The sequence below is a fragment of the Puma concolor genome, chromosome C1, assembly GCF_028749965.1.
Source record: "Puma concolor isolate L17-30 chromosome C1, mPumCon1.1.hap2, whole genome shotgun sequence".
Lineage (NCBI taxonomy): Eukaryota > Metazoa > Chordata > Mammalia > Carnivora > Felidae > Puma > Puma concolor.
Window position 1 is genome coordinate 133369844 of NC_141674.1, and position 16657 is coordinate 133386500.

At 34.6% G+C, this 16657-nt stretch overlaps 1 protein-coding gene across 4 annotated transcripts in view; it reads right to left on the reverse strand.

Annotated features, from left to right (window-relative positions):
- LRP1B (LDL receptor related protein 1B) overlaps nt 1–16657 on the reverse strand; it is a 1907075-nt gene that overhangs the window by 1011131 nt on the left and 879287 nt on the right. For all 4 annotated transcript variants that reach the window (XM_086718488.1, XM_025932005.2, XM_086718489.1 and 1 more), the window contains exon 4: nt 3444–3563. In XM_086718488.1, the coding sequence (XP_086574614.1) occupies nt 3444–3563 (120 nt within the window). The remainder of the gene's footprint in view (nt 1–3443; nt 3564–16657) is intronic.

Here is a 16657-nt window from a genome sequence, read left to right on the forward strand (position 1 = left end):
ATAAACAGCAAGTACTTAATGATTCTTAACCAACCAGGAAAATAAAATTAAAAAAAACTGCGTCAGCTAATAACTTTGACAAATGTACATTCAGCCTGTCCTGTGTACATGTATGACACTAATCCCTGAAGAAACAAACAAAAAAAAAAATTTGATGCAACATGGTTCCTACCTCTAAGTGAAACAAGTCTAATGAAATATAATTTCGATACTGTGCATTTCCTTATAATAGAGGCACAGTCTGGTTATGATAGAAACACAGGGAAGTGAACTGGCTTGGAATTAGAGGTAGAATATTAAGTGAAGGCTGCATACTGAGTTTAAAGGATGATGTGGACTTTCTCAGATTAAGTAAGATAGGATAAGATGGAAAGTGGCACTCCAGTTAAAACAGCATAGTGGGGGTTTCAAAGGAGCATAAGGGGTCAAGTGGAATAAGGGCAGATAAGGAGAAGTGGTAAGAGATGGCACTGAGTAAGTAGTTTTGGGGTCAGATAATGAAGTTATTTGTATGCTAAAGGGTTGTACATTATACACAGGAATTGGGAAAGCATTATTAGAGCTATCTAATCAACTTTATATTTTAAAACTAAATAAACATATATAAAACTGGATTGGTGAATGTAGGGAAGAGATCCTGAAAAATTAGCTATGTGCTAATTTCACACAAGAAATTGTATTTTGACGCCATTATACTTTGAACAAAGTGGTGGGGGGATGGAGGAAAGGGAATGGACTGAAATGTTTAAGAAACACAACAGACTACATGTGAAGACTGGATAGATGGAAATGAGTGGTGGTACACTAAAATCAGTGGTATGATAAAAATATGTATTTATTCCTTATCCTCAGTGTCTGGCACAGAGTTCCTAAAATCTTTATAATTTTCTGAGCAATAGCAGTGTCTTTTGTTATTTAGGAGTCCCTTCAGAATATACCTTAGTGTAGGCCAATGAGGTGACTCAGGGTGGGACCACCAGATAATGCCAGGATGGCATCACCAGAAAGATCAAACACACGATTAAAGGGTGGAAACTCTCAGCCAACCCTCAGAACACCGAACTAAGAAAAGAGTTTACTAAGGAAAAGCAAAAATATTCCTGAGTAGCTAAGGGGCCATTTAAATTGGGAAACTGCATTTGCATGTCATTAATTTGCACTTTTCTGAGATTTCTTTGGCTTCATATAACAGCTTGCATTCATGGACAGTTTGTTTGAAATAAGTTGCTTTGGGGATAAAAAAAAATAGTATTTGAAGCTAAGTTTCCACTGATAATAAAAGAAATTAAACATTCTATTTGGTAAAATCCAGCCCCTAGTGGCAGAAATGATTCTTATCAATTTTCAGATTTTTCAACCTTAATTTTATTGGTTCCTATTTTAGTTTTTCTGACATGATTGTGCTACCCAGGATAGCAATATGATTAATCATTTTTTTGTTGTTGTTCTTCTTAACCAGAATGCACTGCTATAACATTCATGTAACTTCACAAAATTGGCTGCAAAGGAATAGGCATGTCATTACTTATAATGCTGCTTTCTTTCTCCCTTTAAGGACAGAAATTACCCTGGAAATAGGCTTCAGGAAGGCATAAATCATGCTCAGATATGGCCATCCAGGAGTGCAGAGAAAGTAAAAAGAGTTCCTCTTTCATTGGTGACCTTCCATACTGATTGATGCCTAAGTCCTCACTAACATTCAAAAGAAGATATTGATTATGTTTCTTTTTTTATGGATTTAATTAGGAGATTGGGGAGAAACAGATCCATGCAAAAGCAGCTGAAAATCCTGACTACTACAGGACTCAGATGTAGCAAAAGAGTAAGGATGCTGTATAGGTATATTAGCCTAACCTGTGTGAATGGAAAGAGCTGTTTTGAACTGGAAATTGCATGCATGTATGCATTCAAGCAAAAGTACTATTCATATATGGCTGACATTAATGATTATACAGTGTCTAATGTTGCCAGATCTTCTGTTTTTTTTACATAAAGTCTGAGATTTTGTGTGTAATCTTCTGATTTTTTACTTTTGGTTTAAAAATGGTGAGTCAAATACACATGGACTATTTGGTCCACCTATAGTCAGAGTAAATAGCCTCTGTGTGTGACAAATATTTAATAATAAATGTTTCTGTAATATTTGTATTATACAGAAAATAAACAACAAATGAAAAATTCAAGCCCAGATGTACATTAAAAAGCAATGAGACTTTTCAAGGCAAGAATAAGTAGGCTCTGTAGACCCAAGTTTTAGTCCCAAGTCTATTACTAAGAAGATGTGTAAGACTTAAATAAGTCACTTAATTTCTCAGGGTCTCACTTTTCTCACTTCTGTCATTAGAAATTTGAACAATATTCTCTCTGAGGACTCTTTCAACTTTAAGATTCTGTTACTAGGGGCAAGTGATAATTTTAAAGCAAAGGTTTAATGTAATCGGCAAAGCACCACTTTCTTTACAAAATACTTTATTAGTGGCTCTGGCAATGCAGATATTGTTTGATCATATATATAGATTCTACATTTTATATTTTCTATATATAGATTCTAAATACTATACAAAATAATGTATTACTTATATTGTGAATATATCAGATTTATATGTATATATTAACCTATAAATAATGGAAATGAACAGAATTGAGAAGTAACCTAGAATTGTTTGGTATGGCAGAGTGGAGTCATTTCAGAGAGTAAACATGTGCTATAGAGCATTCACAAAAGCAAGGATTAAGACATTAAAAACACACATAAATATTTTTATGCTCATCATTATTGCTATTGGTAAAATGCCAACTGCCAGAATCACTAATCCAAAAAAGTAAAAATTGTAAAGAATATTACATGACATCATTAACCTACCTCAGTTAGTAACAAATGTCTACTTCCCTGCAGCTATATAATTAGCAGAAAACATTTAGGAAGTTAAAACCATTTGTGGCTCAGTCAGTTAAGCGTCTGACTTCAGCTCAGGTCATGATCTCACAGTTTGTGAGTTCAAGTCCCACATTGGGCTCTATGCTGACAGCTCGGAGCCTGAAGCCTGCTTCACATTCTATGTCTCTCTCTGTCCCTCCTCCACTTTCACTCTGTCTCGCTTTCAAAAATAAAGATTAAAAAAAATTAAAAACATTAAATCCAATGTTTGCACGGTTAACCCAAAACCACTTCCTATTTTTGACATTTCCCATGTTTGACATTATTGCAATATGAATTGAAAATTGACTGGTAAAAAATGATGTTTGTTATGTTTATGTATATGGTTTATGGGGCAGTATCATATTTTAAATCGAAGGAAACAAAAATAACATAAACAGTGTGTGAAGTATATGGTAAGTGCTCTAAGATACTTTATTAAATTTCTATTAACTAAGCCTTTGTAAAAAAAAAAAAAAAAGAAAAAAGAAAAAGAAACAGTAATGAAGTCATGTATCATACTTACCTCTACAGTTTCTCCCATCTTCTTTCACTTCAAACCCATCCTCACAGTAACATCTTGTACTATTTCTGACCACTGCACATTTATACTGACAATTCAACTGCTGGCAATTGGGTAATAGTTCTGTGAAACAAAATCAAAGACACTATGTCAATACAACTGTGCACACATGTGTACTGTTTTAAATTTAAATATTGTTAATATTTACTCTGTGCATGACCACGATAATATAGTTCTCATTGGTCTCCGCAAAAATTTCTGTGGTTGGTTGAGAAAACAAACAATACCTATTCCCTCTAAAATATGTTGGCTTGTATTTGTCTGAAGTATTGTTAACAAAATTTTAGATTTGTTTGGTCGTTTACTTTTTAGCTTATTATGGATGTTCAAAGTCACAAATCTTTTCAAATTCTGATAAATTAAATTATTTCAAGAGGAAAAATGTCAACCCAGTGGTTGATTTCAACATTTATGCATTTCTTATCTGACACACTAATTGATTTTCTATCTTTTAAGGGCTTGTTTTGATTTACAATCCATGTGTAACCTTCATAGCAATCAATGTGAATATATTCCATTTCAATAATTTATCTTTCATTGGTGGCAAAATATAAGACAAATACTGGACATAATATATTTCATTATATCTGAACTCTTTCAGAGCAAATACATCATTGAAGCAAAAGTTAGCAAAACCTCAGAGTAAATTAGAATTCAATATGATAAATGTATGAAACAGAGATGAAGTGACAGAAGCATATTCATTGCACAAATAATTTCTAACAGGAATAAGATTTGCTAAACTAGAAAAATATATGGATAGAATGTGTAACTGATTTTGCTGTCTGAAAATAGAAGTATTAATGGATTGCAACAATCTCTTTTTTCCCCTGGGGAGAAAAATAAGTGTTTTGAAGATTAAAGTTAAATGATTCAAAATATGTTGATATTTGCTGCAAGGTTAGCTGGTGCTTCAGAAAAAAAAAAAAAAAAAATATAATATATATATATATATATATATATTACAGTAAAAATATATGAATGCTCCAATGTAGAAAAGAACAGCTAGAACATTCAAAATTGAAATTTTGCAATTTACTACCTATATAACTATTTTCTTAGCCCAAATATTTTTCAGCTCTTTCATGCTATTATTTCATGCATCTTCCCTTTTTAGAATCCCAAATTTTCTTCCTACTGGTCAGTCACATATTATGGTCTTGCTTCCTAATTTTCACAGATGACTAAAGCAATCAAAGAGATTTTCTACAAGTTTATGCTTCACATTTATCCACATTTACCCAAATCCACATTTACCCTTAATCAAAGCCCAACTCCCTCCAATCCTTGTGCACAAATCCTGTCCCCTCTCACCTATTCGAGGATATGACTTCACCTATTCTCTGCTTCCTCTCATAATCATTTGTTAACAGTTTATATTATTAGATCACCCCAGAGCCCATCTCTTTCCAACAATTAAAATATTTTTGGAACACAGTCATGCCCATTTGTTTACATATTGTCTATGGCTATTTTTACACTACAAAGGAATAGGTGACTATTTCCTAAGAGACCTAAGACCCACAAAGCCTAAACGATTTACTAGAGGGACTTACAGACAGTTTTCAGATCCCTGACTAGCTCGTTCTCAGCATCAAACATGCTCTTAATTTTCCTCAACTTAAAAACAAAAAACCTTGACCTCACTTCCCCTACTAGTCAACTTTGCCTAATTTCCCTGTTCCTCTTTATAACAATAATTAAAAAAAATAATCCATACTCATTGCCTCTCTCTTCTCCTGTTTCTATATTAAACCCACTCCATCGAGGTCTCACCTCCACTACTCCATAGAAACTGGTTACATAAATGTCTCTGATAACCTTGATGTTGAGAAGTACAATGGCCATTTTCAGTCCTCATCTTACTTGACATCTCAGCAGCATTTGGCAGTTAACTACAAACTGATACACATTCATCATGTTGCTTCCATAGCTTCACAGTCTTGATGTTACTCCTATTTCACAGCCCCCTTTGAAGGCTTCTTTCCATTCTAGTGAACCACTTAGGCTGAAGTGCCCAGGGCAGAAACCTTGATCTTTGTCTCTTACTGATCCAACTGCTACTAGTGAACTCATCAAGTACCATGGCTTCCCCTCTCCCTGCAACAGAACCACAGTACCATCACTTGAAAGCTACTTGTGCTCTCTTCAACTTCTAATTTTCACTGCTTCAATCACAATCAATAATTTATTAGATTTCGTTCTCCATGAAATAGCTGGAACAATTTCTATTTCCTTGATACATATTCAACCAATATATAGATGAACTATCTGATTTCTAGGCTTGGATTTTGGGTCATTGTTAATTATATGCTAATAAAATGTTAATATTCATGTGCTGTACAAAGACCAGTAATTGCATGTATAAAAATACATTAATAAAAATATAGAACAAGTGGTTCTTTGGAAATTATGGCATTTTTGCTTTGCATATGGTAGTTATTTACATTATAGTTTCCTTTACTAGTATCTATAACTACAATTTATAAACCTAACATATACCAAGTTCCTTAAATATGCAATCTCTTTGAAATCCTGTAACAGTTAAACTTGTAGATATTAACCGAAGATTGTGCAGCAAATATATGGGAGAGCTACCATGTAATGTCACCCTGCATATAGAGCCTAAGTTTTCAGTATTGCCTCTAATTCCCAATGTACAATATAGAGACGGTTGGAAACATGGTATACATATATTTTTATTTTTGTTTTTCATTCTAGGCTTAGTACTGTGCTATTGATAAAGCGTTTTATAATTTTAATAGGACGAATGAATCAATAAAATAGCTTAATTCTAGGATGAGGATTAACACTCTCAGGTGTCATTTCTAGTCCATTAAATTAAACTAGGTCCTAAAGATAGTTCATTTACATCTTCAAATTAGGTAATAGACTTGTCAAATCTTGTTTGATTATGGTGGAATCAGTCCAAAATTGCCCTGAATATATATGCTACTTTAGATAACATTGATTGAGCACCTAGTCAATGCTAAGCACTCTGCCAGGGTTCCACACATACAAAATTGCTTTTCACAAATTAAGGAATTACAACATGAGTGTTGAAGTGGGTAGGGTTAGATGGGAAGGATGACAATGTAAGCAACAGTATACTTTAAACCAGAAAAATACATATGCTAAATGAAAATACAAGTGACGTGAGCTGGAAACAGAAGGAATCCTCCAGAGACTGGAAATGAGCACAGACAATATGGAAACTAGTTGTGAAAAAAGTTTAATTTAAGCTGAAATTTAAAAGATAAGAAGAGTTCAGTAGACAAAATTTATGAAAGTGCATTCCAGATAAAGCAGACAACATGATAAAATAAATTAAAAGACACGAAAGCCTACAAGAAATAAGTACAATGATAAATAACTGTGTGTGGCTAAATGGTAGTGTTTGATGTGGTAGGAAATGGGGCTGGAATTATTGTTTTGGGCTAGATCAGAGTGGATTAATTTTTAGCCTAAGTAGACTTTTCTGTTTTGATAATGAGGGTCACAGTGAGTTATTGAGGACAGAAGTGTTTGATGGTACCTAATATCAGGGAGAAAGATGAGTGAAAGACCAAGAAAGAAGAAAAGCTATCTCTAAGACTAAACATAGCAAAGACAGAAATTAGAACTATGAAGATTTAGATGGATGGATGGCCAAATACTTGGTGAAAGCATAATGACAGGAAGTTAACAGTACCAATAGAATGAATTAAGAATAACAAAAAGGCTAGAAGTTTGGGGGAAAATACTAAATTTGCCTTTGACTACTTAGTTTCAAATGTTGATAAGATAATGGCCAAGAGAAAGTTGAGAATCTGAGTCTAACTAAGAAAGGAAGTCTGGACTGGAGATTTAGCTTTGGAAGTTACAAAGGAAAAGTAGGTAACTAAAGCCCAAAACAGAATAGAATCATCCTCTATAAAGAATATTTATACTACAAATAAACATAGAAAACTTTTTTTTTAAGTTTATTTATTTATTTTTAGAAAGAGAGAGTGTGTGTGTGTGTGTGTAAGAGAGAGAGAGAGAGAGAGAGAGAGCACATACACAGGGGAGGGGCAGAAAGGGAGAGAGAGAGAATCACAAGCAGGCTTCCTGTTGTCAGCACAGAGCCTGACCTGTAGTCGATCCCACGAAACATGACATCATGACCTAAGCCAAATCCAAGAGTCTGAGGTTCAGCTGACGAACCACCCAGGTGCCCCAACCCACAGAACTTTTATATATGAAAGGCAAGCAGAAGAAGAGTTCTCAACAGAGAAAATTGAGAAAAAATATCAAATATATAGATGGAGAAGTTGAAGAGCTTCACAAAATCTAAGGAGAAAGAACACTTCATGGAAGTAAGCAGAGGAATAAAGGTTAAAACCTTTGAGAAATATTATTGGAAGAAGCCTAAAAAATGCATTGGTTTTTTTAATAGGATCAATTAAGACCTTTAAAAAAGGTTTCAGTGGAAGAGAGAGGGTAGAGGAAGTGTAGTCAGAGGAAGTGTAGACAGAAAGAGGAAATAGGAAAGGTTTCTTACAGAAAAGAATTAACTATATTATGAGATAAACAGAATAAAGGTATAGATTTGGCCTAATTTATTTAGTCTCTACCTTAAGGCAAGCATGTTAACTCAGTACTTTAAGTGCTTTATTTTTTTCCACTTAATTTCACTACCCAATTCCTTGTTTTCCCTTTCAATTATAACTACAAAATCCACAGACCATTGGTTTCATATTTCTGCTCTCACCAATCTTGAAATATCTGGAGTATACCCGCTGAAAATAGTTACCAATTTGGGGGTAGTGATGTGGAAAACTGAGGAAAATGAGAGAAAATGGAGGAAATGGATATGAAACACTGGACCTCACACATGGTTTTCTGTGTTGGGCGGGGGGGGGGGGGGGGGGTGGTGTCTAGTGGTTGAAAACAGCCAAAGATATGAGAGGGAAATTCAGCTTTTGATTAATCAAATTTATCCTCTATTAGAATTTGTGTATGTGTGGAGAGATTGAAAGTATGATATCAAGCAAAATGGTAAAAACGGATTATTCTAATAGATCATGAAGAATTATGAAGAACTAACAACATGAAAAACTAAATTTTAAAATTTGGCTTAACTCTGGAAAAGCAATACCAATTACTGTAACATTATCTATTTGAGCTGCTTACCATTTATGCTTAATTACATGCAACACTATAATGCTTACAAAGATAATTAAAAGTACATCAGACTAATTTTGTTAGAAAGCTTATTTGGGTAGAACAGAAATTTTGTACTAGAATTATCAGTCTTCACAGAGTGCTTTACATTCTGAAGCACGGTCATATGTTCATGTAACATTCTCATTGGTTTGGATCTTAGACTGAAGTAGGAAGTCCACTACCATCTAAAGAGATGAAATAAACAAGTCAGAATACAGATATGTAATATGGTTTTTGATTTGTATTTCTCAGCATTATCATAAAAATGTATCTTTTAATTGAAATAGAGAAGCTATTATTTCAGGAATCAAATCTAATTCAACTGATGAAGACTCTCCCAACAAAGACCCACTACATTCTGTGATATTTAAGGAATCTTTTTTATGCTTTTTTCCAAGTTGTATAGGAGATTACCAAAATGTGACTACATCCTCTCTATCAAATGCAAGTGAACAGCTAACAAGATATGGGTAACTTTGAGGCACTAAGCTTCTCAAGCCATCCTTTAACTTAGAAACAGATTTCTGGATTTGTGTTACTAATAAATAGTAACAGGATTCTAGAAGGATAGAAATTCATTTCATACTAAATCTTGTATCTCTTTTACGACTTTGTTTCATTTTTCTGAGTGGTACAAGACATCATTAAGGTCTTAAGCACTGGAGCCAGGGTACTTGGTTCCAACCCCAGATTTGCTAATTTTAGGCTATAAGCATGGCAAAAAAAATAGCTAATATTCACCAATGTTATTTTCTCTTCCTGAGAAAATGAAAATATTACTCTTTTTCCGAGTGGACATGCATTAGGTTGGAGCCATAAATCTGACTCTGGATAATATAGTATATGCAAAATTAGTGTGTGCCACTTCCTGGCCTGGGCTCTAAAGCATTCTGATGATGAACTCTCTCTTTACTTGTCAGCCTTCTGGATGCAGAGAGGTCAACTGAAGATTCCAAGGACCTTGGGATGGCACTGGTCTAAACTGGAGGGAGCCTGAAAGAGCAAGCATCCACATCCCCTGATGACCCAACTGGATGGTGATGTGAGTGAAAAAGTGTCTCTCTGTTGCATTCAACCCCTGAGGTACCCGGGTTTTTAAAGAATACTATGGTGATGGGCACATGATTTAAGCTCTCTATACTTATTTTTCCTTATGTCTAAAATGGGGATAATATGGGGCACCTGGGTGGCTCAGATGGTAAGGCATCCAACTTTGGTTCAGGTCATCATCAGACAGTTCCTGGGTTCAAACCCTGCATTTGGCTCTGCACTGACAGCTCAGAACCTGGATCCTGCTTTAGTTTCTGTATCCCTCTCTATTTCTGCCCCTGCCCAGCTTGTGGGCATGCTCTCTCTCCCTCCCTCCCTCCCTCTCTCCCTCCCTCTCCCTCTCTCTCAAAAATAAATAAATAAAATTTAAAAAAAAATAAAATAAAATGGGGATAATAATAGAAACTACCTCATAGCGATATTGGGAGACTTAAATGAGGTATATCATGCAAAGTTCTTAAAATATTTCCTGGCACATATAATTCTTTGCATCTATTATTACTTTTTACAATCATGTTACAATTTTGGTTTAATCATCTGTTCAGTACAAGAAAATATCTACTGTCAGTATTCTTGAAATAATTTACATAATCTCCAAGCAATTGGGAGATAACATTTCTTTCTCTTTCGCTCCTTACTTTTGGGTGTTCCAGTTTTATTCCCAAATAACTTGGTGCATCTTTTGACACTTTTTGTCAGAGATCTTATGTTTTGATAAATTCTCCTGAAATCTTTACCTGAATGAAAAATCCCCAACAGGGAAATACTAAACCATAGGAAATGAAGATTTTTCTGTACTGGCTAACTAGTTTCTATAAAATATGACTATTACTCTCTGAAGCAATGTACATCCACATTTAATTTGCTATATAAGCACAGACCAATTGATAAATCGGCTAAGAAATTTTTACCTAATACTATGGTAGTCTGCCTAAGCTTAGGGATTGTTAACAGCATTGGGATTTAAAACACATTTCCACAAATGTATACAGGTTTATGATTTAGGAAACATACACAGATACATTTTGCTAACCGGCCACAGAGTAAAAACAGGACAGTAGAGAAGGTTGATTTGAAGTTGATGACCAGATTCCAACCATTACAAATTATTACTGTTAGGAGGTATCTCCCCTCATTAGTTTAGTTTATATAAATATTTCTAAGCCAGAGAACCACTGTCTTCTATGTGTAACCATGACTTATCCAAGCTGCAGTCAATAGCATTATGCTGGCTGCCTTTATGACCTATAATTGAACAATTCACATTGATCACAATTCACATCGATGTATTGGACTTAGCAGTACAGTGAGAACACAACTGCACTATTTTATTCATGGGCTCCTAGGTTATATGTTTCTCCCGGAGAGGAAATTAGAACTTTTATCAACTCTTTGGAAATACCAAAAAATATAGGCACTTTCTCAAAACTTAAGCTAAGACAATATTTTATAAAATGGGATAGTGTTTAATTCTCAATTTTAGTAATCAAATCACTCTTTGAATTTGGCTTATAAAAATGCCTTTTAAGCAACAACTATAATCACAGTAATTAGGAAAAAATATCATTTTCTTATGTAGCACATTAAAAAAGTATTCCACTCTGTTTTTATACTTGGAGATTGAAAAAGCTGATGCAGCTACTTACCATGCCAGCCAGTCCCTCTTGTCAGCAGGACGTAAGCTTGACATATTTAGAATGGCGATAATTTGTGTCATATCATTCATTCTCTCACCCCTGTTTCCTTGGCCTAGTAAAATGCAGTGTGAGCTGGCTTGCTGAGATTAGGCTGCTGCTTATGACTACTAATGTGATTTCTTCAGAATTCTTTGCTTAGTACTAAACTACAGTGCTAGCTTCAAATTTTCAGTGTGTTCTTATATATAAAGATACAACATTAAGACAATTTTTAGTTATTGTTTTTGGCTCTATCTTTGTTATTATGGTATAAATTTACATACAGTAAAGTTCATTCCTTTTATGTACAGTTCTGTGAGTTTTAAAAAATGTATATAGTTGTATGACCAATACCACCATCAAGATAGAGAACAGGATCATTATCCCCAAATATTTTCCTCTGCCTTTCTATAGTCAACTCATTTCCCCACTGCCAGATTTAGCAATCACTGGTCTGTTTTCTGTCTCAATGATTCTGCCTTTTCCAAAATATTACGTAAATGGAGTAATCCAGCCTATAGCACCTTTAGTTAGCATAATGTATTTCAGACTCATCCATGTTACCTTATCAGTAGTTCTCTCCTTTTCATTGCTGAATAGTATTCCATCGTATGAATGTATCTCAGTTTATCTACCTATTTCACAAATGACAGACATTTAAGTTACTTCTGGTGTTGATTAAATTTGCTATAAATATTCGCACACAAATACAGGTTATCATTTCATTTGAGTAAATCTGAGATTGATAGTTTAAACGGTAAAATGGTGTTTTGCTTTATAGGAAATTATCAAATTGTTTTCCTAAGTAGCTGTACCAGTTTGCATTCCAACTACCAATATATGAATCATCTAGCTGCTTGGCCTTCTGACCAATACTTCTTATCATCAGCTTTTATTTTTCTTATTTTTTTATTTTTTTTTAATTTTTTTTTCAACGTTTATTTATTTTTTGGGACAGAGAGAGACAGAGCATGAACGGGGGAGGGGCAGAGAGAGAGGGAGACACAGAATCGGAAACAGGATCCAGGCTCTGAGCCATCAGCCCAGAGCCCGACGCGGGGCTCGAACTCACGGACCGCGAGATCATGACCTGGCTGAAGTCGGACGCTTAACCGACTGCGCCACCCAGGCGCCCCATCATCAGCTTTTAATTTTAACTTTTTAGTCACTCTAATTGTTATGTAATGTTAACCTTATGGTTTTAATTTGCATTTCCTAATGGTAATGATATTGAACATCTTTTCATGTGTTTATGTGTCAAACAATGATATTTTTGATGATATGTCTGTTTAATCCTTTGCCCACTTTTTTTTTTTTGTGTGTGTGTATACACACATGTCCCCATCCTATTTAAATGACAAAGCTGTCATTTCATAGTTTTCATTTTGCATATTAATATTGCATAAGGATTTACTCCTCTTTTGACAAGAAGCAAAATTCTTTATCATTTGATGCACTATTATGAGGTGGAAGCTGTAGGCTAATCATGTAGTTTGATGAAGTATTCTGTGGACTGAGTCTGGGGTTTATAACAGATGGCATACTTTTTTCTTTTTTTCTTATAACTTTTGTGAGTATGCATGCACACTCAAAACATGCAGAACCGCCATCATTTTTGGCAGTTGTATATTATCCCATTAATAAATAATTAGTAATTTAACGAGACAATTACCTGCTGAAACACATCTAGTTTGTATGGTAAACATAGCTATCTGTTTAAAACATGTTTTTACTCTCTTTCTATACTCTGAGATGTTTCTACGAAGTGGTTACCCTGCCAGAGTAACTTTTGCTCTCCTTTCACATGGTTAGGGCCTTATAACTAGTTCTCACTGGACCATGTGTGGACATGATCTGTATTACTTCTATATCAGGAAGATTAAGAGTGCATGTCTTCTCCCCACAAACATTCTTTCACTCTCTTATTTACTTTCTGGAAAGTACTGTTTACTGTTCTCCTTTTCATGCTGTTTTCTAATATATTTCTCCATCTACGCTAGGAATACAACTTTGAGATATGCTGCCTCATATGCTTTGAAATGTAGAAACAAAAGCTAAACCAAAGTAACAACAACAACAGCAACAACCTGAGAGCATACTGCACCAGTGCTAAGAGATTTTTCTGTTTTATGTTATGTCTGCAAACCAAGGGTTTACATAAAAAAGGAGGTGCAACCATCCCAACTCATTGGCTAACACTGGATAAAGAACTGCTTATTTTGGATCTCCAAATAAAACCATTTCTAACAATTTACCAATAGTAGGTACCAATTTCTGAAGAAACTCTTCATTGTAAATGGCATTCAGTGTTCTGAAATTCAATATGCAAAACTTCTAAACTTTTTTTTTTTACATACAAAACTAAACTCTAGTTATCAAGGCACAATCAAATAAGAAGAGATTAATTTGTTTTATTTTATGAAAAGACAGACTTGGTTTCAATATCCATTGAGAAAATTTGCTAAATAATTAACCTACAATCTGCAGGGTTTGTACACAAAAGGAAAAGTTTACCTCAGTTTATCAATAAGAGGATACGAGAAGATAAAACAACATATGCTTCTGTGGGGTTTTCTTCTCAGAACAAATTATAAGAGGATAATGACATTACTAACTTCATAGGAATGGTGTGAAGTTTAAACACAGTGATTCAATAGAAGCACTTAGTGTCTGACACATTGTAAATACCCATCACAGGTTGGCAGTTATATTAATTGCCATTATAATCATCAACAACAGCTCCATCAATAAAATCCAGGAATTTTCACTTCCATCTTTTATTTCTGTAGAAGAATAGACTGAAGACACACAGTATCTTGAAATGTGTTTTAGTCTTAAAGGTGAGAAGCCTAGATCTATTTGCGATGTCGTTTACCAGATGTTTAACTATTGCCTAGATTCTTAACTTTTCTGAGTGCTAGCTTCCAAGCTAGTAAATGTCTAAGATTTTAGGAATATTCAAAGGGACAGTAAAGGTAAAAATGCTCTATAATTTGTAGACTATCATATAAATGGTGAGATTTGGACCAGTATAGAGATAAGGGAGAGAAACCTGAGAGTGGCAGGTGCATTAGATTGGGGAAGTCAAACTATTTTGTGGTTTAGACATCTTGTTTTAGTGTTTTGCATTTGATTTTATAGTAAGGATGGTATGCTAGATTTGTTAACAATAAGCTAACTACTATCATGTCTTTCCTGGTTCAATATATTTAATGATAACCACAGAAACCTATCCTCGAGGAAACAAATTAAGCAAATTTACCACAAAGGCCAGAGAAAAATACATTTACCAAGAAGCAATTGCAGATATCTGGTAATGGGTTTTTTTATTCTAGAGGTAGAAGAGTAAAAAAAGTCAATATACAGTGAAAGGACAATATACATATAAATTATATAAGCGTATTACACACCTATATAAGACAAATATAATAAGATGGAGCAGCAAATGAGTTAGAACAGGTGAGGCAGCAGGAATAGGGAAACACCCTTTGTACAGTGAATTCACAACTTCTAGCAATTTCTGCACGCTTAGTAGGTAAAAAGCACCTGTGACTAAATATTTTTGGAAAGTAAAGATAGAAGTCATCTTTGAATGGCAAACATTGTTATCTTAAATCTTTATACTAATCTAAGACCATAGGAGGTACCAATAGCTTTGGGAATGTTCAACACAAGTTCAGCACTATAAGAAGGAACAAAGGAAAATGCAACACAATGCGTGACACATATCAGGTCAAAAAGTTCTCTCTATGCTAACTAAACACCTCAATTAAGCACATCTATTCACCTTTGCACTTTGCAAAATCCTTAATGAAATTAAAGTGATAAGAAAGGGAAAAGCCCACAAGAAGAAAGAGAATAAGAAAGAAGACTAAAACAAATGATGTCAACAAAACTTTAGAAGCAAAGAAGCAATAAATGAGTGTTCACAGATTTAGCCCTTTTCTAGTACTAAGGAAATAAAATCTTCTAAGCAAAGACTGAGGAGATGAGAGGGATGATGATCAATGCTGCTGCATTCTAAAGAGACTGTGTACTGCACAGCTCCAAGGGGGCATTACTAAAATAACCTTTGATTTATATTGAACTCAAGTTGTGCAGCATAGAAGCCCTCAGAAGAGAGCCAAAACACAAGTGTACATAACACCGAAATCCTGGAAAGGCTCAAAACCTGAACACTTCATAGCCCAAAAAGGAGTGGGAATAGGAATAAGGTGGGGTGCGGATGTAAAGAGAATTGATTGAAAGGAAAAGCTAAATCTTCTATATCTTCTCTTCTAATACTTGCAGCAGAACACTGAAGGTCTATTCTCTGAAGAGAACTAGACTAATTCTTACCTGGAGAACAATAGGCACAGTATTAAAAACAGGAATAAAACACTCTTAAGGTGAACAGATAAAGAATACTGGGCTATAATTGCTTTCATCCCTATCACTCACAGGGCAGAAGTCCTAAACCGAGAAAACCACAGGCAATCACACCCACTAGAAAGTCACTAGTAATACAGAGCTATAACTCTGAAGAAAGCGGTGCACTGCCCCCATCGTCTGCTCCAGATTAGTGATACAGAGATAATGCCCAGGAAGAAAGCCAGAAATAAAGAACAACAAGCTTTGTTATTCTTCGCAAGGGAACTGGCTTTATTTGGAACAGAATATGGGGAAGTTCAAGCCTAAACGTGGTGTCAAAAACAATGGAGATTTTGGTGGCAATTAATTAAAATAAATATGTTGGCTCCATAGGGACAGCAAACTAAAACATAGGTCAGCTAGAACTGGGGGGAAAAGATGGCTAAGAAGAAGAACTTTCTAGTTGGAACAAAGTTCAATGTCTATTTCTGAAAGGTCAACAAAATTTTATTGAATAAAACTGTGGAGCATTTTGTGCCAAAATGGCTTTTAAAAAATAAAACAATAATAAGCTGATAATTAGTGAATGCTAACTGCTGAGTGTGCTACCAACAGAGGCACATAGCTTAACTGATAAGGTAAACAGACAATCAAAGAGTGTCCTTATAAGGCCAGTGTCATCCCAGGATAACTGTACATTTGACCAAGGTTATTCCCTGTGAAAGGTGACATCAGAGACTGCACACTGTGGGGGAAATAAACTTCACGGAATAGTCATGGTAATAAAAAATTAAACATACAAAACAAACAAAACCTATTAATCACTACAGTTAGGGACAGATTACAGTAGTGTCCACAGTTGTTAAAATATATTAACTAAAATTTCCATATTCA